Source organism: Lycorma delicatula, chromosome 13, assembly GCF_047948215.1.
Source record: "Lycorma delicatula isolate Av1 chromosome 13, ASM4794821v1, whole genome shotgun sequence".
In the NCBI taxonomy this organism is placed as follows: Eukaryota; Metazoa; Arthropoda; class Insecta; order Hemiptera; family Fulgoridae; genus Lycorma; species Lycorma delicatula.
Window position 1 is genome coordinate 21150889 of NC_134467.1, and position 23673 is coordinate 21174561.

General features: G+C 34.5%; 1 protein-coding gene across 1 annotated transcript in view; it reads left to right on the top strand.

Moving 5' to 3' along the window:
• Window positions 1-3416: 3416 nt before the first annotated feature.
• LOC142334035 (uncharacterized) overlaps window positions 3417-23673 on the top strand; it is a 211311-nt gene continuing 191054 nt past the window's right edge. Inside the window, exon 1 of the mRNA XM_075381700.1 lies at window positions 3417-4055. Within this exon, the coding sequence (XP_075237815.1) occupies window positions 3417-4055 (639 nt within the window). The remainder of the gene's footprint in view (window positions 4056-23673) is intronic.

A 23673-nucleotide genomic window follows, 5' to 3' on the forward strand; every position in this document is an offset into this window, starting at 1 on the left:
AGTAATTATAAAAAAGGAGAACAACGAATAAAAATATTAGATTTACCTTTAATTTCAAAGAAATTTTAGTTCAATACCATTCCTTAAATTGTAGCGTAGAGCTTGGAAAAACAAAAAAAAAATTTTTTGAAAAACTTTTTTCTTTGACGCATATTTTTCGAGATATACGGAAAAAAATGATTTTTTCAAATTTAGCCCTGCCCGGTGGCCCTTGAAACCCGGTTACATGTTTTTCCTTCAGGATTTTGTATCAGCATCCGCATACTATTTCCACAGAAATTGGCTTACATTTTTAATGGAAATGATTTGAAAACAATGAGTTTTGTTTTGGAAATTAAAGGTAAAATTCTGCAGTGTGTTCAAAAAGTGACGCATGCATTGGTATGGAAAAATGAGTACGTTACAATAGTTGAAGAAAGTGGTTTCCATTATGCGATTCGTATAATTGAACACGACGTTGCATGCTCTTAAACACATGTCGTAAAGTTTGTTGAAAAATTACAGTAACACATCGTTCAATTTTGTTCTGAATTTGGAAACGGTGTGAGGTATCCCCACACGAGAAAATCAGGAGACTAAGGGGGCCACAAACCCTTTGAAGTCAGTTGTCCATGAAAATCCTGATCCAGGAAAATCATAGTGTGGTTGGCTGTATGAGCCATAGCATGGTCTTGCTGAAACCACGAGTTTCTTTAGCCGATCTGCATGCAGGTGTAGTGTTTACAAATTGTTGTACCATATGTATGTAACCCTCACTGTTCACTGTGACGTGAAAGAATGTTATGAAGATTCGCCTACGTGAAATTGCATACCAAACACGCGCTTTTTGTTCGTACAGTTGATGTGGATTTTCCGTACACCAAATGCGTGAATTCTGTGGATTCACGTATCCATCAAGACGAAACCATGCCTCGTTAGACCAAAACCAGTCATCGAGCTGTTGCCCCATAGGGCGTTACAAATGACATGTACCGCTGACATCAGTTCAAAAGGTGGTTTGACGGTGGTTTTGGAGTCTAGGATATGTAAAACGTAAAGATATGTAGAAATTTTCCAGAAGTCGAATCATGATACTCATGGTAGTTTTCTTATGAAATCTACCTAAAATGATTGATTTGACAAAAAAATGTTCATGGAAAAAACTGTACAGCTTAGAAAGATAAACTAGATTTTTGGTAATTTTTTTTTCAGCCGACGCATATTTTTCGAGATATACGGAAAAATCTTTTTTTTTTAACTTTACCCGTGCTCCGAGGCCTTTTTTTTTTTTTTTTTTTTTTCCTGACCGGATATCCAATTAAGTATACTCAGTCGGGGAGAGTGTCCTTTTACTCTCAAAGGAGGCGTCCCCCAACCGCCGGCTATACGTCCGGCACGGCAGGTTGGCCTCCCCGGTCTCGGATCTTTTGTTTTACATTGCCTGCCTCTAATCCCCCGCTTTAGAGCCAAGGTCCGGCTATGTCGTCCCCCAGCGCCTCAGCAGGGAACCGGGACTCGGTCTTTACGCCTTTGGCCTCTAATCGACAGCGCCGACCCCACAAAGAGCCTAGGCTCCCGCAGGGACGACCCCGCCTGATGACCGGGACTTGGTCTTTTATTTTAACCCAAACTCAAACTCCCCTGGAGTTCACCCCCTTCTCAGGTACCCGCACACCAAGGCGTACAGGCCCTCCATGGAGTGACTGTCCACCCTACCCTACTGTTTATACTCCCATTCTTCTGTCTTCATCCTCTTTGGCCCGCAGGACCTCCCCGGCGAACCTGCGGAACCATTCCCAGTTCTCATTGTTGTACCCCAACCGGTTTATGAGATTTTCTGGTGTAAGACCATTAATTACTATTTGACCTCTGTTAACGGCCCATCTTGGACATATGAACAACGTATGTTCGGCATCGTCGTTCTCTGGACAATAGATGCACTGCGGGGTGGCTCTCTTCCCGATCCTATACAGATACTGACCGAAAGAGCCGTGCCCCGTCAGTAATTGTGTCATGTAAAAATTGACATCTCCGAGTCTATTGTTATTCCAGGTTTTAATATTAGGGATTAGGCGTCTGGTCCATTCTCCCACTCTGGACCCTGTCCACTCTTCTTGCCATTCTTGTTCTATAATCCCTTCCATCTCTTCTTTCGACATACCGCTGTGTCTGAGGGTTCTGGCTTTTATCTGAAGGTCTATGGGTAGGACCCCGGTCAGTACGCACGGTGCGTAATACGATACTGTACAATAACTAGCAGCTACACGCAGCAATGCCAGTCTATGGACACTTCTCAACTTCTTTTTATTTCGCTGTATGCTCATTGCCGCCCCCCATATGGGAGCCGCATACAGTACCGTCGAAGTGATAGCCGCGGTTATCAATCTTCGAATAACCATTTTAGGTGTGCCGTGGTTTTGAAATAATCCTCTTAATCCTTTTACAGCAGGAGTAACTCTCCCACAAATCATATCAATATGCTTGCTGAACCTTAAACTTTTGTCCAGAAGTACCCCCAAGTATTTTGTTTCTTTTACTTCATCAATTCTCTGTCCTCTGATATTTAGATTCACACTCGCTCCGAGGCCTTAATATCCAGTTACGTTTCTGCCCGTATGGTTTGAGATACTTACCGTAAAGTATTTCCAATATTATTTGTTTATTAACACGATTGGTGAAAACATCGTACCCAGTTCTCCGACTATTACCAACCGGGTTGGTCTAGTGGTGAACGATTCTTTACAAATCAGCTGATTTCGAAATCGAGAGAGTTCTAACGTTCAAATCCTAGTAAAGATAGTTACTTTTATATGGATTTGAATACTATATCGTGGATACCGGTGTTCTTTAGTGGTTGGGTTTTAATTAACCACACATCTCACGAATGGTCGACCTGAAACTATAAAACTACAATTCATTTACATTTATACATATCATCCTTTGAAGTAATCCTGACGGTGGTTCCGGAGGATAAAGAGAAAAAGGAAAAACGTTTTCTGATTATTGGTTTTTTTGTTCCCCCTCTGGTTAGGGGAATAATCCTATTTACGGACAAAGTGTCGGGGTTGCTAACAGGTTTCGCAGATGTTATGAGCCATACTCTGGAATGTTTTCTATGATGGAAAATTCAGGCTTCCTTATCCGGAAGGAATGAGGATTGTCGGCTATGCAGATGACGTTGCGGTACTGGTGGAAGATAGGGAAGTGGACCTTCTTGAAATTAAGGCATATCAGGCCTTACAACTATTACACGAATGGTTAGATAAAACTAACTCCAAGTAGCCCCAGCCAAGTCAAAATGCATTTTGCTCTCTGGTAGGAGAAGGGTCAGAGGAATAAATATAGAAATAAGGGGGGAAATTATTCGTGAAGTCAGTAACGTCAAATACTTGGGCGTATTCATAGATAAGAGTCTAAAGTACGGGTATCACATAGATATGATTTGTCAAAAGGTTGCCCCTACAATTAAGGCTCTAATAGGTCTATTTAATAACCACTATGCACCGAAATTGGTGGTCAGAAGGTTGATCACAACGGCAATGATGTCATCTATCTTATACGCGGCACCAGTCTGGGGCACTGCAATGAATGTAGAACGCAATAAACGCAAACTTAGAAGCGTGCACAGAGTAGCACTAATACGAGTTGTCTCAGGATATAGAACAATTTCTTACGATGCGTTATGTGTCTTAGCTGAAACGCCTCCCATTGAATTACAGATAAAAGGAAGCATGAGGGCAACAGGTGTGCCAAGAGCCGAGGTAGAAGACACAGTCGTTAGCAACTGGCAAACCGCATGGTCATCCGCTCAAACAGGAGAGTGGACAAGGAGACTTATTCCCAATCTGAAAGAGCGGTTGGGTAGGGAGAAAAGCGGACTAAATTTCCACACCACTCAGTTGATGACAGGACATGGGTCGTTCGGGAAATATCTTAATAGAATCGGGAAAAGGCAGACGTCGAGGTGTCCGTACTGTCAGGAAGAAGACAACGCGGAACACACCGTATTCAACTGCTATAGATGGGAGGGTCTCAGACATGAAATAAGGCATAATAACCTGACACCTGACAACCTGGTTAGCTGGCTAATGCAATCCAATAACAACTGGGATTGGTTTTCCAATTTTGCGAGCACCGTTCTCAAATCTAAAGAGGAAGTGGAGAGGCATCACATAGGATAGGCACGAAGATAGGGCAGGAAGGACAGTCCCACCCTGGAGGGCCCGTATGCTTAGGTATGCGGGTTCCAGTGATGGGGTGGGAACTCCTGGGGTTGCTTGAAAGGGATAAAGAAAAGACCGAGTCCCGGCGGCGGTGCCGGTTCCTGGGGGCGCTTCGGTGCTTGCTGGGGCTGGCGCCGCCGGTTTGAGGCAGGCATAAAAGAGTAAAGATCGAGACCCGGTTCTCTGCATGTGGGGAGGGACGGCATAGCCGGACCTTCCCTTACGTGCGGAGGATTAGAGGCGGGCAGCAATAAGAAAAGATCCGGAACCGGGGGGGGCTGATCTGCCGTTCCGGACGTACAGCCGGTGGGTGGGGAGGCCCCCTTTGAGTCAAAAGGACACATCCCTGGGCCGTGTATACTTGAGTGGATGTCCGGCCCATGGATGTAGGGGGAAAAAAAGAAAAAAAAAGATGTTATGACGTATGTAGCCTGCGCCCTACCGACTTAACCTCTATCTTACCAGCCCCCCCCTTCACGAGGACGGAACCGGATTTAAGCATTAGTCACCTCCAGGAGGTATCTTCGAGCTGAGGTGTTCAGAGTCCTCGTGCATCATCACTGTCGCCCATCCATGCAAGCACGAATGAACGCCAGCTCTGTAGATGGCTGTCTGTTCTTTGTTCATTCTCCAGTCCGATATCTTTTACCTCACTTCTTAATGACTTCGCTGGTCTTCTGTGTTCTGCTGGACGGTCCGCATGTTATTATCAGGGACCCTCTCCTACTCATCTGAGTTGAGTTAGCCAAGGCAACCTAGATATGGTTGCATCCAGTTTCTTCTCATTAACTGTTCACCTGTCCACCCTGCTCCTTCTCTCGGAGAATCTTTGTGGCTAGTTCTGCTACTGCAAACCAGTTTCTAATCTCCCCTGAATATATACTCCAGTATATTTCCGGCGTCATTTGGAGGACCCCGAGGTCTCTCCGTAGAGACACCCGTTTTCCACAGTCGAAGAAGGTGTGCTCTGGGGTATCTACTTCCTCTTAATAGACACACACAGGGTCTGCATTTAGGCAGAATCTGTGGAGGTAGGCTTCAAAATTGCTGTGACCAGTGAGGAGCTGTGTAAGGTAGTAATTAAGCTCCCTCATGCCTTCTACTTTGTCGCGATCCAATCCGTGCGATGACCTTCCTAGTCCACCTCCCCTTCTCCGACGTGTCTCACTGTTCTTGCCAGGCAGCTGTAAGCTACTGCCTGGCTTTTCCTGATGCCAGTCTTCTATGTCCCTGGTCTCGTTCTTCAATCAGTAACGACTATTGGTTTAGCGTACCGATATGAAACATTTGTTTGATTGAAGAAAGAGATATCCTTTAGTACATGTGTGATCCAGTTGTTTATTATTTTGATATTTTTCTAATTTTTAGGAAGGATTTATTCCTCCTGTAAGGTCATTTAAATATAATTTTTTTCTTTTTTTTTCACCTTATATAGGATTAAAAAAAAAATTTTAAGTAAAAAAAAAAAAAATAAAAATAATTAAAAATAAAAATAAAATAAATTTAAATGAAGTATTCCTTTATAATATATTTTTCTCGTTGGGGATAAATTTTAATTTAAGATACTAAGGAAATAAGAATTAAAAAGTAATAGTATGTGAAAGGATTTTTAATATATCTTAAATGAGAATTGATAGATGAACGAGAGTATTGGACGAATATCGGGGTACAATTCAGTTCGTCAATTACACAACACGGGTATAGTACGTTAAATCTACGCATGCGTCTTCGTTAACATTCGGGTTAGTTCGTATAAAATCGTAGACACTTGTTAGAATTATACTGAAGTTCAGCCATTTTATCCCTTATCTTAGTATATAGTGGTACGTTGAACAGTGTTCCCGTTATACGACCATATTGCTGCTCTATCTTTAGCCTGTTCCGTTATATATTTTATGAAATATTAATTATTTCATTATATAAAATGTGATTTAATTAATTCTAACTACAGCTGTATTAAATCAGCTCGATAATATTTGTAAGTATTTAAAAAATTTATTACATTTATAAATGTATTTTCTGTTTCGTTACTACTTGACTTGTGTGTATATATATATATATATATATCTGTGTATGTGTGAAGCGCGCTTCCATCGATTTTACCTATGTATAATAGCATCCTACGCAAAAACGTTACGTCTCTTTCTAACCCTCCTACGTTATTTTATCTTTCTCTTTCATCAAGTTTTGACTTTTTATTTTATTTTTTACATCTCTTATGTGAAGATTTCTTGATGTTATATTATTAAATTTATATATATATATATATATATATATATATATAAAATTCTGTTATAAATCAATCTAAAAATAGAAATCTCTGTTACCTGGTACTCTATTAACAAATCCATCCATTTTCTAACATATGTTTTATGTTTTTATGTATATCTTAGCATAAAAATATTATTATTATTTTGTTTTTTTATTATATATTATGTAATTAACTGGAAACACTTTTAAAATTTATATTTAAATAAATCTCGAAAATTCAAATTTTATCGAAAAGAAAATATTTAATAAATATATAAAAAGAAGTACTATGTAAAGCCTAGATACTTCTGAAGAAATGTAAATAAATAATATATGTTTTTTTTAATCCCATTTAACCATTGAAAAGTTAATTTGTTTTCGTATAACAAGGTGGTTGTAAAAAAAAATGATTCCACGTTATGTTGTTATTAATATTAAATAGGTTACAAAAATATTTAATTAAAAAATTACGTCATTTCGATTGTTTAATAATCATCGTCAGTAGATACCCAGGAAAAATATAAATTATATAATTTTTAATTATTAAACGGAAAAAGAATTAATAATATTATTAAAAAAGGTATTAATTTATAAATAAGTAGTACTTATAAAAATAATATAATTCTAGTATATTAATTTTTATTTATTAATAAATATGTTTAATATATCTTTATTCCTCGGTATCTATTGGTATTTAAATTTTAAATAATAAAATTATTACAACGATTTTAAAATATACATATTTTTACCTATAAATCAACATGTCCTCATTGATTAATAATGAACGCCCCGCAAAAAGTGATAGAGTATAATTGATGAAAATTTATATATACGTTCTTCTTATGGTATAAGTTCATACGAAGAAAGGTTTTTTGAAATTTCGAATTTAAAGGGTTAAAATGGGGTAATATTATATATATATATATATTTTTTTTAATTTTATTTCTCGGTAATAAATGAAGGTATCAACTTGAATTTTGGACTTAGTAATTTTCATATAAATATCTAAAAAGTAATTTCTACATTTTTTGAAATTTCATTTTGAAAGGCGTAATAAAATATAAAAAAACTTTTAAAGAATGATTACAAAAATCTTCCCCATTTTTTCGAGTATAATAAATAAGATATTTAATCGATTTGAGATTGCAAATACTCTTTAAATAAATATCTAAAAAAATAATTCGGTTTTTTTAAATTATAATAATATTTTAAGAGGTTAAAAAAAATAAATTTGATTTTTTTTTTTTAAATCTTGATATTCTTTGAATTTCTACATAAAAAATAAAGATATCGATTTGATTTTTGATACATGTAATCTTATATGAATATCTAAAAACCAATTTCGAGATTTCTCGAAATTCGATCTTGAAAGAGATGAAGAAAAGTAAAAATTGTTTGTACAATGATTGAAAAGTTTCCTTATTTACGACTATACTAAACGAGAAATTCATTCGGTTTAGGTTTGCAAATATTCTTAAGATAAATATCTATCTGTTTTTTTTTTTTTTTTAATTTCGATTATTAAGGGGTGCGTTGATGTACGGGACGACAACTATTATGTACCTGGGACGCAACTGGTTGCACCTATCTACTTGACTAAAAATATAAAATTAAAAAAATTAAAATAATGAGAAACGAAATACGGTCATCTCCTAGTGTTGTTTTTCGGGTAACGCTTAGAACCGGGCGAAATATATTTTTACCCTTACTGGTACCCTTGGTACCCTTATTGGTACTTATTGGTTACCCTTGACTGGTAAACCAGTTAATTATACCTAATACTTTTAAGATGAAGGCCGACTATTTTAAAACCCGGATTTTTCAGATAATTTAAAATCTAGGGTCCTGTACTGACCAAAATGTTGTTTAGAAGAAATTACCATACGCTGATAATTTTATAATTAAATATGCTTTAATTTTTATTTTCCATTATTATTTACAAGATGAAAAGATAAAGATGCTACGATTTGCTGATGATATAGTAATTCTAGCCGAGAGTAAATAGGATTTAGAAGAAACAATGAACGGCATAGATGAAGTCCTACGCAAGAACTATCGCATGAAAATAAACAAGAACAAAACAAAAGTAATGAAATGTAGTAGAAATAACAAAGATAGACCGCTGAATGTGAAAATAAGAGGAGAAAAGATTATGGAGGTAGAAGAATTTTGTTATTTGGGAAGTAGAATTACTAAAGATGGACGAAGCAGGAGCGATATAAAATGCCGAATAGCACAAGCGAAACGAGCCTTCAGTAAGAAATATAATTTGTTTACATCAAAAATTAATTTAAATGTCAGGAAAAGATTTTTAAAAAATTATTATTTTTATAAGTATGAATTTAATGAACATAGGGGGTCCAGGGGGCGGGTGGCTAAACGGGAAGAGAGAGTGAAGAGAGTCCTGTAACCTGCTAGTTTAATATATATATATATATATGCATGTATATGTGATATATATGATATTGAAAAAATAATTAGGTACTTACGTATTAATGCCACTGCAGCTGCAGCTTTATTTAAAATTGAGTATTTATTTTATTGGGTCTCTATATTAATTTTACGAAATGGTTATTTTTATTTAAAAAATTTTTTTTTTTGTCTTCAGTCATTTGACTGGTTTGATGCAGCCCTCCAAGATTCCCTATCTAGTGCTAGTCCTTTCATTTCAGTATACCCTCTACATCCTACATCCCTAACAATTTGTTTTACATATTCCAAACGTGGCCTGCCTACACAATTTTTTCCTTCTACCTGTCCTTCCAATATTAAAGCGACTATTCCAGGATGCCTTAGTATGTGGCCTATAAGTCTGTCTCTTCTTTTAACTATATTTTTCCAAATGCTTCTTTCTTCATCTATTTGCCGCAATACCTCTTCATTTGTCACTTTATCCACCCATCTGATTTTTAACATTCTCCTATAGCACCGCATTTCAAAAGCTTCTAATCTTTTCTTCTCTGATACTCCGATCGTCCAAGTTTCACTTCCATATAAAGCGACACTCCAAACATACACTTTCAAAAATCTTTTCCTGACATTTAAATTAATTTTTGATGTAAACAAATTATATTTCTTACTGAAGGCTCGTTTCGCTTGTGCTATTCGGCATTTTATATCGCTCCTGCTTCGCCCATCTTTAGTAATTCTACTTCCCAAATATCAAAATTCTTCTACCTAATTATAATAATTATATTAATTATAATAACATAATTATAATTAATATTATTAATAATTATAATAATAGTAATTATTGTATTTAAAATAAATAATTGCAATAATTACTGAATTTATTAAATAAATACTCAAAAAATTACGGTGTTAATTAGTCAAGGTTAGCGAGCGAAGTGAGCGTAGGTTAAGTTTGGTTAAATTATATTTATAAAATAAATAATTTTTATTTATTTTATTTATTTTATTTATTTTATTTATTTTATTTATTTTATTTATTTTATTTATTTTATTTATTTTAATCTATTTAAACTCTATATCGGCCCATTTTCCACCGACATCCGTTTGACTAGTTTGTTTCTAAATAAAGCCGTAGCTGCGTTGGCGTTAGTACGTAAGTACCAAAAAATATTATTTATAATATATATGTATATATCAAATCTTCCTTTATTGCTTAAAATCATATGCAATCCTTTTTACTTCCTTGTACAAAGTAAAGGAAGTATTTTGTGATCGCGAAAAATTTCGGTTTCCAGATTTCAACGGAAATATCCATTTTGACCATCCTGAATCTATTTTGACTATTTTCGGCGTGACGTGTCTAACTTGCATAACTAAAAAACGATTAGCCGTAGAATGTTGAAATTTTGGATTTTAGTACTGTTGTAACATCTAGTTGTGCTGATCCCCTTTTGATTGCAATCGACTGGACCAAAAGTGTCCAAAAAAAAGTCTAGAATCCAACTTTTATGGATTTTGGACTTTTTCTTAACTGCAGTAATAAGTCATCATTGAAAGCTTTTGATCGATATATCATAATTGCATAAGTTGTACTTGTTTTCATTGGTTACACAGTTATAGGTAAATAAAATTTTAATTAATGAAATATTTGGATCTTACAAGGGGAAGGCACATCGTTTCGAATTCGACTTCATTTCCTAATTTTTTTTAATTTCAATATATTGTTTTATTAATAATTATTAACCTGTGATTGTAAAAAAAAAAAAAATACAATAAATAATGATTTAATAATAACAAAAAATAAAAATAAATAAAATCAGAAGTTATAAAATTTTATGTAATTTTAAAAATGTATATATGTAATTTAATAGACGTAAAAGGAAGTTATGTGGTATACATCAGATATTTTGATATAAAAGTTATTGATTTAAATCATTTTAAAATTACAACATATTTTTATTGTCTGAATAATTCGCTAAAAGGAAAGGAATATTCAAATATTTCATTAATTAAAATCTTATTCGACTGTAAGTCTTGAACTAATAAAATACCACTTATGATATATCATTGAAAAGCTCTCAACGAGGTCTTCTTACTGCATTTAAGAAAAAGTCAAAAATCCAAATTTTCTTTAGATTTTCGGCTTTTTGTTCCAGTTGATTGCAACCAAAAGGGGAGGTGCACAACTAGTTGTTACAACAGTCCTAAATCCATAATTTCAACATCCTACGGCTAATCGTTTTTGAGTTATGCGAGTTACATACGTACAGACGTCACGCCGAAAGTAGTAAAAATGGATTCAGGAATGGTCAAAATGAATATTCCATTGAAATCTGAAAACCGAAATTTTTGCGATCACAATATTTCTTTTACAGAGCAGATATACCAACATAAACTTTAAAAAATTCCCTGTAAAACCATATCATTTACTGTATTTTCGTACACCGATTTAAGTTTTTATAAGCTATCGAAAAAGTATATTTAATTTGTAATCATTCTGTACATTAAACTTATAAACTTTAAAACATTCAAAAAGATAGTTAGGAATGAACCCATAGACTTGATCGAGTGGTGAACGCGTCTTCGCAAATCAGCTGAGTTGGAACTCGAGAGTTCCAACGTTAAAATCCTAGTAAAGACAGTTACTTTTATACGGATTTGAATATTAGATTGTGGATACCGGTGTTCTTTGATGGTTTTTTTTTTCTCTACTCCCCTGGCCCGGACCGACTTGATGGTATTACGCCATCCAGGGGAGTGTCCGTTACTCTAATAGGCCCTCCCCGCCTACCGGCTATATACCGGCATGGCAGGTCAGGCCTACCGGTGGCTCTTTTGAGATTTTTTATTCTCTATTATGTCCTCTATGGAACCACATCATACCTACAAGTCGTGATGTGACCCCCGGATCTTTTATAATACTCTCTTGTCCCTACAGCACACCCCAACGAGTCCTCAGCGAATCATTGAAACCAGCACACCTAAGCATGCTGGCTCTCACCGCTGAGGCTGTCCACCCGACCTAACATACTAGAAACCCATACTTCTTTCATCTTCATTCTTCTGTTTTAGTACTGTCTTTATATAATCAGCGACCTTCCTCCAGTTCTCCTTACTGCTGAGCATGAAATCCACGGTCTCCTTCGGCGTTTTTCCATGAATACCCGCGTCGTGTCTTAGTCTTATCCATTTATTACATACTAAAAACGTATGCTCAGAATCATCGTCCTGTTCGCAGTACATGCACGTGGGTTCATTCCTTCTTCCCACCTTATGGAGATAACCATTGAAACACCCGTGTCCCGTCAGGAACTGGGTGATCCAATAGTCAGTTTCTCCATGCCGCCTGTTAATCCATCCTGTTAATTCTGAAATTAAGGTTCTTGTCCATCCAGCCACTCCAGCCTCCTCCCACCTCTCCTGCCAGATTCTATGTATGTTTTCCCTGACTTCATTTTCTGCCCTCCCTAAAAACCTGTCAGTTCTATATCTGGCGATAAGGTCAATCGGTAACATTCCCGAGAGTACACAGAGGGCCTCGTAAGAAACAGTTCTATAGGCAGATACTACTCCCAGTAGTATCCCCCTGTGTGCTCTCTTCAACCTGTCTCTATTTCTGCTAATAGTGAGAGCACAACTCCATGCCGGCACGGCATACATCATTGTTGACACTACGGTTGTCGCTAAAACTCTTCTTTTTGATGCTCGAGGAGCGCTCTGCTTTGACAAAATTATATTTAGGCATTTAGTCAGTTTCTCCGCACTCTGACAGAGACTTAGTACCTGCTCAGTAAATCTGCAGTTTTTCTGTAAGATGACTCCAAGATATTTTAATACTGTTACTTTCTCAATATTATAGTCTCCAATTCGTATATCTACTGGCTGCAATACACGTTTTCCAGTGAATTTAATGTATTTAAATTTTTCAATCGAAAGCTGCAATCCCCTGTCGATGAGCCATCTACCAACTGTCTCTAATGCAGCGTTTGCCTTGTTTTTAACTTCATCGATCGGTCTGGCCTGCACAAGGATTGCCAGATCATCTGCGTATGCTATAATTTGTACACCCTCAGGATGGTTGGGGATCAATTAACCACACATCTCAGAAATGGTCGACCTGCGACTGTACAAAAATACAGTATCATCTCTGAAGTAATACCTGACGGTAATTCCCGGAAGCTAAACAGGAAAAAAAACTATAGGAATGAAACGGGGAAAAATTTATATATTCATTTAAAGATCCATCAATGTAGAAAACATTCATGTAAAAATTTCCCGTTATTTTTATTGATGCAAGAAATAGCTAAAAAAAGGAAAAAATCGAGTAATTTTTGGGGGCTTGGTTTGAGTTAAAAAAAAAAATGTACAATTGATTATCCTGATAAAAAGGATTTCAATTTTTATAAATAAATTGTTTTGATAAAATGTTCCAGAAAATTAAAAAAAAAAACAACAAATAATTTGGCCTAAACATCCCCACCTTTTTTTAAATTGTAATATAAATGTAGTATAATAAATCCCCTTGAGAACGATATCTTCGTACTAAAATTTGACGAAGTTCCAAATAAACAAAAAATATTTCAAACAGGATAATTCAGGAAAAAGGCCAGTGAGAAATTAAAAAAATCCCTCTTTTTAAATTTCTGCTTTTTTAAATTTAAAATTAAAAAAAAAAATTATTTTCCATTTTTTTTAAATTTCCGCTTTCCGGCGAGCCGGAAAGCGGAAGTAGATTTCACCGGTGCTAAGTAAGGGGATAATAGCGAGTGGTAGCGTCTCGGCTTTTCATCCGGAGGTCCCGGATTCGAATCCCGGTCAGGAATGGCATTTTCATACACACTACAAATCATTCATTTCATACTCTGAAGCAATACCTAATAGTGATCCTGATGTTTAAACAGGGGGAAAAATAGGGGATAATAAACATTTCCACCTTAAAGTTAAGAAAAACTTCAAATTTACTCGATACGACAGTGCTTGCATGTGAAAAAAAGTTTCATATGTTTAGCATCCGACAAGCCCAATCTTCTTACAATTCCAGCAATATTTTGGTCATCTCTTGCCGTACGGGTTGGTCATATCAAAAATTGTTTCAGACAAAAGTTTTATGTAATGTTTAGAGGACTAACGACCATTTTAAACCGATTCGATACTTTGCCTATTAAGGGAGGTATCATTTTATTTGTCTTCAAACCCCCATTTTTTTCACCGCCTGGTCCAATGGTTGGTTGATGTCAAAAAACATCAGTTAAATAAGCTTTAGACCTTATCCAAAGAATAGTAGGAACTTTAAACGAATTCATTATTTTACTTAATAAGAAAGTTACAGCGATATATTTTTTTTTTCAAAAAAGCCCCCATTTCCACTCCCATGGTCCGATTTTCCCATTAACGAACTGGACCGAGATTTTTGGTCGTTATATTTTATGAATCAATTTGAAAGTAATTGGCGAAAAATTACGGCTTTTATCGTGTCCAAAAGAAAGTGAAGTATACAGAATGTCCCATATAAAATGCAACCCATCAATCACTCATCCATTAAATTTCAAAAGTCAAACTTACTCCCCTACTCGTTACTGAAATGGACTCGTCCAACATCAGAACATCGCGGCGACGCAGTAGAACACTACCGATAACAACAATGCAATCATAACGTTCAGTGTATTGCTAGAGACAAGATGGTGTTTTCGCTAGATGAACGTGTTTTCATTGTCGAGTCGTACTTCAGTACGAAATCAGCGGTTGCAGTGCAAGATTTGTTTCGCCATAAGTACCCAGATAAACCGGCTCCTAACAAAACATCAGTATTAAGGTTAGTAGCAAAATTTAGAGAGACCGGTTCTGTTAATAAAAAGGAACACAAAAGATCTGCGTCGGTGTTGAATACAGATACAGTCGCTGAAATCAAAGACCGATTACTCGCCTCGCCAAATAAATCGATCAGACGTTTGTCTGCTGAAATTAATTTGTCTAAATCGACTGTTCATCGGGCGACCAAACGATTACAATTACGACCTTATCGTATTCAAACGGTTCATCGACTTCTTGAGCCCGACAAAGAAAAACGGCTACAATATCGTCAACGGTTCCGTCGTTTTCTGCGCGAGGGAATTAACGTTATGGATTCGTTATTTTTCACAGATGAAGCACGGTTTCATTCGGATGGCTACGTAAACAGGCAAAACAGTAGAATTTGGAGCGCTGAAAATCCCCACGTTTATCACGAAAAACAATTACACCCGCAGAAGTCGGGCGTGTAGTGCGCGATATCGCGGAAGAGAATAATCGGTCCTATTTTTTTCGAGCACACCATTAATGCAGAACGATATCAGGATATTTTATTTCAGTTCATCGCACTCTTGGAAGACGAAGACAGACACTGCCGGCTACAACATGACGGTGCGACATCGCACTACGCAGGTTCAACTTCTGATTTCGTCGAGGAATTCTTTGGTAATCGTGTTATCGGTCGAGACTTGTGGCCACCAAGATCTCAAGATTTGCGGCGGATTTTTTTCTACGGGGTTACCTCAAAGAAAAAGCCTACAACAACAAACCACGAACACTTGAACAATTGAAAGTATTATTGAACAAGCTGTATTAAATATCCAGCCACAAACTTTGAAAAAAGTTGCAAGAAACGCTGTAAAAAAATTGAAGCTTGTATTCAAGAAGATGGCGGTCACTTCCAACATTTACTCTAAATGTAAGGTAATGGATTGTAATAATAACAATTACATTTACATTTACACATGCCTTTTTATTATTTCAATACCTACCAATATAAGGTTGGGTTGTGTTTTATATGGGACATCCTGTATATTTAAATGCATATATAAATTTTTAAACTGACGGTGGTTTTGGGGTCTGTGGGATGTGAAACGCGGAGATATGTCGAAAGATTGCGGAAGTCGAATCATGGTACCCATTATAATAAGCAGCTTTCTTACGAAACTACATAAATATTACAGGTAGAAAGAATGTAAGGTAGATGTTAAACGTTGTCCATTAACGGCAGAAATAGGGGAAATGAAAAAGTATAAGCAATTATTATTTCCAGTCAAAATCTGATTACGAAAAACTGTTCTGTTATATTTAGGTTAACAGCCCTACTGTCTGTAATAAAAAAATATATATAACGTTAACTGTGAGACCGTATAAAGGTCAGTCACGAACATATTAATAATTAATTGAAAAGCACCACAAATATCACTTTACTAGTCAATTATATTTAAAAATTAAATGACATAAATTTATTTTAAATAGCAGATCTCTTTTAAAAATAAATTAAAAAAACATTAAATTCATATATATTTTTATAAATAAATCAATTAGGATAATGTCTCTGTCAACAAAATTGATATATATATATATATATATATATATATATTTTTTTTTTTTATAATTTCAAATCGTTAAGAATTAAAAGAAAAAAATTAAGGTTATATAAGATGTCTGGATTCATAAACCTAAACATATCGATCGGTTCTTCGATTTTATTATTACACAATATGGAATTTAAAAAAAAAACAAAAAACCATACAGAAATTTTACATATATAGAGTGATTACCAAAGAATGTAATAAATTTCACGTTTTAATTGTGAAAGTAATGAAAAAATTCCTACTAAAACATAGGTTGAGAAACGCTTCGTTAGCGAGTATCTACTGGCGAAAAATATCGCCATGATTTCTGTACCTTCGGTAGAATTAAAACGGACTGTAATTCTTGCGACTTAAATCAAAAGATAAATTTCTGAATTTTGTATGAAATCTGCATCAAAAAACTTAATTAGAATTCTGTACAGAAGAATTGAAAGGAGAGTGGAAGAGGTGTTAGGAGAAGACCAATTTCGTTTCAGGAAAAGTATAGGAAAAAGGGAAGCAATTTTAGGCCTCAGATTAATAGAAGAAGGGATATTAAAGAAAAACAAACCATCATACTTGGCAAATATAGATCTAGAAAAGACATTCGATAACGTAGACTGGAATAAAATGTTCAGGATTTTAAAAAAATTAGGGTTCAAATACAGAGTATAACAACAATTGATATTATTTACAGGAACCAAACAGCAACAGTAATAATTGAAGAATATAAGAAAGAAGCCGTAATAAAAAAGGAAGTCCGACAAAGATGTTCCCTATCCCTGTTACTTTTTAATCTTTACATAGAACTAGCGGTTAATGATGCTAAAGAACAATTTAGATTCGACGTAACAGTACAAGATGAAAAGATAAAGATGCTACGATTTGCTGATGATATAGTAATTCTAGCCGAGAGTAAAAGGGATTTAGAAGAAACAATCAACGGTATGAATTGGTCTTACGCAAGAACTATCGCATGAAAATAAACAAGAACAAAATGAAAGTAATGAAATTGTAGTAGAAATAACGAAGATGGACCACTGAATGTGAAAATAGGAAGAGAAAAGATTATGGAGGTAGAATAATTTTGTTATTTAGGAAGTTGACGAAGCAGGAGCGATTTAAAATACCGAATAGCACAGGGGAAAACGAGCCTTCACTCAGAATTATAATTTGTTACATCAAAAATTTATTTAAACGTCAGGAAACCATATTTAAAAGTATATGTTTGGAGCGTAGCTTTATATGGATGTAAAACTTGGACGATCGGAGTACCTGAGAAGAAAAGATTAGAAGCTTTTGAAATGCGGTGCTATAAGAGAATTTTAAAAATCAGACGGGTGGTTAAAGTGGCAAATGAAGAGGAATTGCGCCAAATAGATGAAGAAAGAAGCATTTGGAAAAATATAGCTAAAAGAAGGGATAGAGTTATAGGCTACATATTAAGGCATCCTGGAATAGTCACTTTAACATTGGAGGGACAGGTAGAAGAAAAAAAATTGTATAGGCAGGCAACGTTTGGAATATGTAAAACAAATTGTTCGGGATTTAGGATGCGGAGGTATACCGAAATAAAACGACTAGCACTATATAGAGAATCTTGGAGAGCTACATAAAACCAGTCAATTGACTGAAGACAAAAAAAAATATATGAAATCTCACCTGAAAAATGAAAAAAATATATAAGAACATATCCCAGAACTGTATTTTTAGTTGTTTTCTAATAATTTGGGGTAAAAGACAAAAGATTAGGGTTGAAAAACGAAATATTTTGTCTGGCTTGAAATAACTGTGTTAAACGTGTAATAAACACATAAAAAGTATAATAAAAAACTTGTACTGTAGAGAATATCTTTTTGAGTAAAATAGAATATCCACAGAACCTAAATACAAATATGTAAGAATTTCGAAGGTATTAAAAAATTTCTTTCGGCACGCCAGAAGGCGGAGGTAGATCTAAACTTTAAAAGATTCAAAAAGTTAGTTTTTTCGTTACAGACTATAGGAATGGAACGGGGGAAAAATTTTTATTTTCATATAAAAGGCCATCGTTTCACATCCCCTTGACCCAAAACCACCATTTGTTCAAAAGTTTATATATATATATATATATATATATATATATATATATATATTTTCTTGTAGACAAGATAACTGCCGTAATTTTGCGCTAATCACTTTCAAATTAATACGTAAAATATAACGACCCAAAATCTCGGTCCAGTTCGTTAATAGGCAAAATCAGACCATGGGAGTGGAAATGGGGGCTTTTTTGAAAAAAACAAAATATCGCTTTAACTTTCTTATAAAGCAAAATATCGAACTCGTTTAAAGTTCCTACTATTCTTTGGGTAAGCGCCTAAAACTTATCTAAGTAAAGTTTTTTGATATCGCCAACCATTGGCCCAGGGATTAGAAAAAAATGGGGTTCTGAAGATAAAAACAACTATACCTCCCTTAATAGGCAAAGTATCGAATCGGTTTAAATTGGTCCTTTGTCCTCTAAACATTACCTAAAACCTTTATCAGAAACAATTTTTGATATGACCAACCGTTACGGCAATGGATGACCAAAATATTGCTGGAATTGTAAGAAGTTGTCGTATGCTAAACATGTGAATTTTTTTCACATGCAACCATTGTCGTATCGAGTAAATTTGAAGTTTTTCTTAACTTTAAGGTGGAAATCTTTTTTATCCTATACTTAGCACCGGTGAAATCTACCGGCGTACCGAAAGGAATTTTTTTTGGCAATCATTAATTTTTAATATCTATCTCATGTCGTAGTCCAATGTTTTTTTGTGTTTTTATTTTTGGTTTTCAATGCCCCTTTAAAATTAAGAGTCACGATTCTATTCTTTACATTTAAAAAATTTGAGTTGCCCCTCCTGGATGCTTAAGAGAGAAGGCGTGGTACTTTCCTACCGAATAATGAATGGAGTATTTCGAGGTAGTAGTAATTTGGTGAATTATAATTTTATTATGTTTAACTGTTGCAAAGTTATTTAAAAGATCATATTTTGTTAACATCTTGTATTCCCTAACACAGCAAAAGTGATGATTATTTAACAATTTAAATTCTTATTAGAATTTTAATTTTAATTAAAAATTGTATAAAGGTTTTTAATAAATATTTATCATAAATCTTTGCATAATTCTCTGGTTAAAATTTGGGAATCCGAAAAACTTCCAGAACATTGGACGACAGCTATTATATACATCTTTTACACAAAAAAGGCGACAAGACAAATCCGGACAAGTGGAATTTCGTTATTGGATTGTACATATAAAATGTTATATAGAATTATTTACAATAGAATTATGGACCAACTAGAAAGCGAGCTAGGCGAATACCAAGGTGGTTTTCGGCCTTGGCGCAGTTGTCCAGATCAAATTATTACTTTGAAATTACTTATAGATATTTATAATTGAAAGCAAAAACAGATGATTATTTCTTTTATTGATTTCATAAAAGCATACGATTGCATACATAGGCCTTCGATGTTAAAAATTCTGAGAAATCTCGGATTTGATCCTAAATTGTTAAATATGATCGGTTTAACATCGACAAATACAAAATCTAAAGTGAAGTTTCGTGGCGAATTTTCCGAACATTTTTACACAAAATCCGGACTGAGACAAGGCGACAGACTTTCGCCTTTATTATTTAATTGTGTGCTAGAATTTCTGATGCGCGAATGGTTTAAAATTAATCCAAAAAATATTCACATAGGATACAAAAGAGATAACTTAAATTTAAATCGCCTAGGATTTGCCGACGACTTATAGCTTTATTAGCTAATAGTATCGCAGAAGCCAGAATACAAATAACAAGTATAGAAGAACTTACGAATAAAATTGGACTTAAAATTTCTTACGAAAAGACTAAAATGATGGCTATAGATCCTTTAGTTATTAATTCTGTGAATATTAACGGAAACAAAGTAGAACTTGTAGAAAAATTTAAATATCTTGGAGAGATAATTACTTGTAATTGGAACGAAAAACAAAATCGGACCGAAAGACTTAATAAATTATTTAAAGCGCTACAAGTAACCAAAAATAATTATAACAAAAAATCGCTCACGATTAACACTAAAATTAAACATTACAAAACTGTGGTAAAACCGGTAATTACTTACGCGAGCGAGATTTTATTTAGATTAAATCAGAAAAATAGGACTGAACCTTTGCTTAAAGTTGAACGCAGGATTCTTACAACCTGCATAAACAAAAAATATAAACACGAAAATCAGTACAGATTATTGCCTAATAAATTTCAGTACGAAAACTTGGAATCATTAATCGATACTATGAAAAAGAACCAAATTTCTTTCTGTGCACACTTGTTAAGATTACCGCAGGATAGGATCAATTTTGGTCTTTTAAAAATCTTCCATTATGGATCAAAGAAATTAAAGAAAACATGCAAGAATTAAATTTGACTTAGGAAAATTTACTTAATAAATCCGAAAAATTAAAATTTGTTATTAAAGATCCGAATACCGACTTTAAAGTAAGAACCTTTAATTATACAAAAAAGGTTTATTCAGAAGAGGATCGTAAAGCAAGATCACATTAAGAATGACTAAATATTGGGAGAAAGTAAAAGCTAAGAACTTAAAGGCCAAAAGATCGGCAAAAAAAGACTTGAATTATTCTGACTAAAGTGCTCCTTTCCGGCCTTAAAAGTAAAATATTTATCATAGCTCTATATTTATAATTAAACCAATTAATTTATTACACATTAATGTAATTAATTTATTAATTAATGTAAGTTACATTTAAATTAATAAAAGTAAAAATTTTATGTAACGAAAAAAATCAATATTAAAAATGATTGGACATAATCAAACAGTAAATAATAAAAATAGTATAAACAAAAATTAAATTGAATAAATTTTTTTAAATGAAAATCAGTTAAAAACAAATTGGAAAATGATTTTTGTTACAGATATGATAGTGAATTTCATCACGTTTATTCATATTTCATCACGTTTTTTCATTAAATAACATTCCCCACCTCTCCGGCAGTTCAATTAAAACGGGGAAAAAGGAAAGATCAATCAAATGTTTTCCATTTTATGTCTTTTTTATTTAATTTTTTTTTCTAATTTCAGTTTCCCTGTTATACCGATATATGCTGTTATAGCTATAACGGAAAAGATCAGTCAAAAAAAAAAAATGTAACAAAAAATTTTTTTTTTTAAGTTTTTGGCTTAAGCATAACTTATTTCTCTTTATCCTGTTTAGCCTCCAGTTCTGACTAAAGTGCTCCTTTCCGGCCTTAAAAGTAAAATATTTATCATAGCTCTATATTTATAATTAAACCAATTAATTTATTACACATTAATGTAATTAATTTATTAATTAATGTAAGTTACATTTAAATTAATAAAAGTAAAAATTTTATGTAACGAAAAAAATCAATATTAAAAATGATTGGACATAATCAAACAGTAAATAATAAAAATAGTATAAACAAAAATTAAATTGAATAAATTTTTTTAAATGAAAATCAGTTAAAAACAAATTGGAAAATGATTTTTGTTACAGATATGATAGTGAATTTCATCACGTTTATTCATATTTCATCACGTTTTTTCATTAAATAACATTCCCCACCTCTCCGGCAGTTCAATTAAAACGGGGAAAAAGGAAAGATCAATCAAATGTTTTCCATTTTATGTCTTTTTTATTTAATTTTTTTTTCTAATTTCAGTTTCCCTGTTATACCGATATATGCTGTTATAGCTATAACGGAAAAGATCAGTCAAAAAAAAAAAATGTAACAAAAAATTTTTTTTTTTAAGTTTTTGGCTTAAGCATAACTTATTTCTCTTTATCCTGTTTAGCCTCCAGGAATTACCGTTCAGGTATTACTTCATAGGATGAATGAAGAGGATATGTATAAGTGTAAATTGAAATCCAACCACCAAAGAACACCGGTATCCACGATTCAAATTTGTAAAAAGTTAACTGCCTTTATTATGACTTGAACGCTGGAACTCTCAACTTCCAGATCAGCTAATATTGGAAGATGCGTTCACCACTAGACCAAACCGGTGCGTTTGACTTATAAATTAAAAAAAAAAAAAATCTGCAAAAAAGTAAATTTTTTTATTCAATGCTCTCAAATCATAAAAATCTATTTTAAGCAGCCTAAGGTGTGTGAGTATGTACGAGGTGTGACAATAAAGTAATGAGACTGATGTGAAAAAAATGTTTTAGTCATGTTTAGTGTTGTCTCCTTCAAAGTAGTTCCCCTCTGATTGCACACACTTCATCCAGCGCTTCTGCCATTGATGGTAACACTTCTGGAACTCATTTTCTGTAATATCCTCCAAGACCCTCGCCACAGCTTTTTGGACCTCTTGTGTTGTTTGAAAATGGTGTCCCTTGACCGCCATTTTGACTCTTGGAAATATAAAAAAGTCGCACGGAGCGATATCTGGTGAATAAGGTGGCTGTGGTAGTACTGAAATTTGTTTTGAGGTTAAAAATTGCTACTGACAGAGCAGTATGGGATTGTGCATTATCGTGATGCAGAATCCAATGTCGGCACGGACACAAAGAACTCGTTTAGGAAGTGTCTAAAATTTCTTTGTAGAAATATCGGTTAACTGTTTGTCCAGGAGGCACCCGCTCTTTATGAACAATTCCCTTGGAATCGAAGAAGCACACAAGCTTGCATTTCACTTTTGACTTTGACATGCGAGCTTTTTTTGGTCTGAGTGATCCATTTGAGCACCGTTGCGAACTTTGGCGTTTTGCCTCTGGATCGTATTGAAAAAACCAACCTTCATCGCCAGTGATAACACGGCTCAACAAATCTGGATTGATTTCCGTTTGCTCTAACAGATCGGCTGCCACATTTTTCCGTGTTTCTCGCTGTTGTTGTGTGAGATTTTTGGGGACCATTTTTGCACAAATCTTTCTCGTACCAAGATCTTCAGTTAATATTAGATGAACCGTTTCTCGATCGATGTTGAGTTCTTCTGCGATCATTTTCACGGATAATCTTCGATCAGATCGTACGATTTCACGCACCCTGGTCAAGTTGACATCTGTCCGTGAGGTTGATGGTCGTCCACTGCGGTCTTCATCTTCAACATTCCTTCTGCCTTCACTAAAAATTTTATGTCACCGAAAAACTTGAGCTCTTGACATAACCTCCTCTCCAAAAGCCTTCTGAAGCTTACCGTAAGTTGTCGTCGCATTTTCTTCCAATTGAACGCAAAAAGAAATGACATACCGTCGCGCAATATTTTGCGTTTTCATTTCTGTGACGAGAGATACAAACACGTGCCCACTTATTACAGCACAACTCACGACTGAGCAGTTGCATCAATGTGCCGCTTGGACTAGAAGTAGCTTATAGACCAAGGTCAAAGATGGCGTGTCTACGCAAGCTGCAGGGTTGTCACATCTTGCAAAGAAAAATC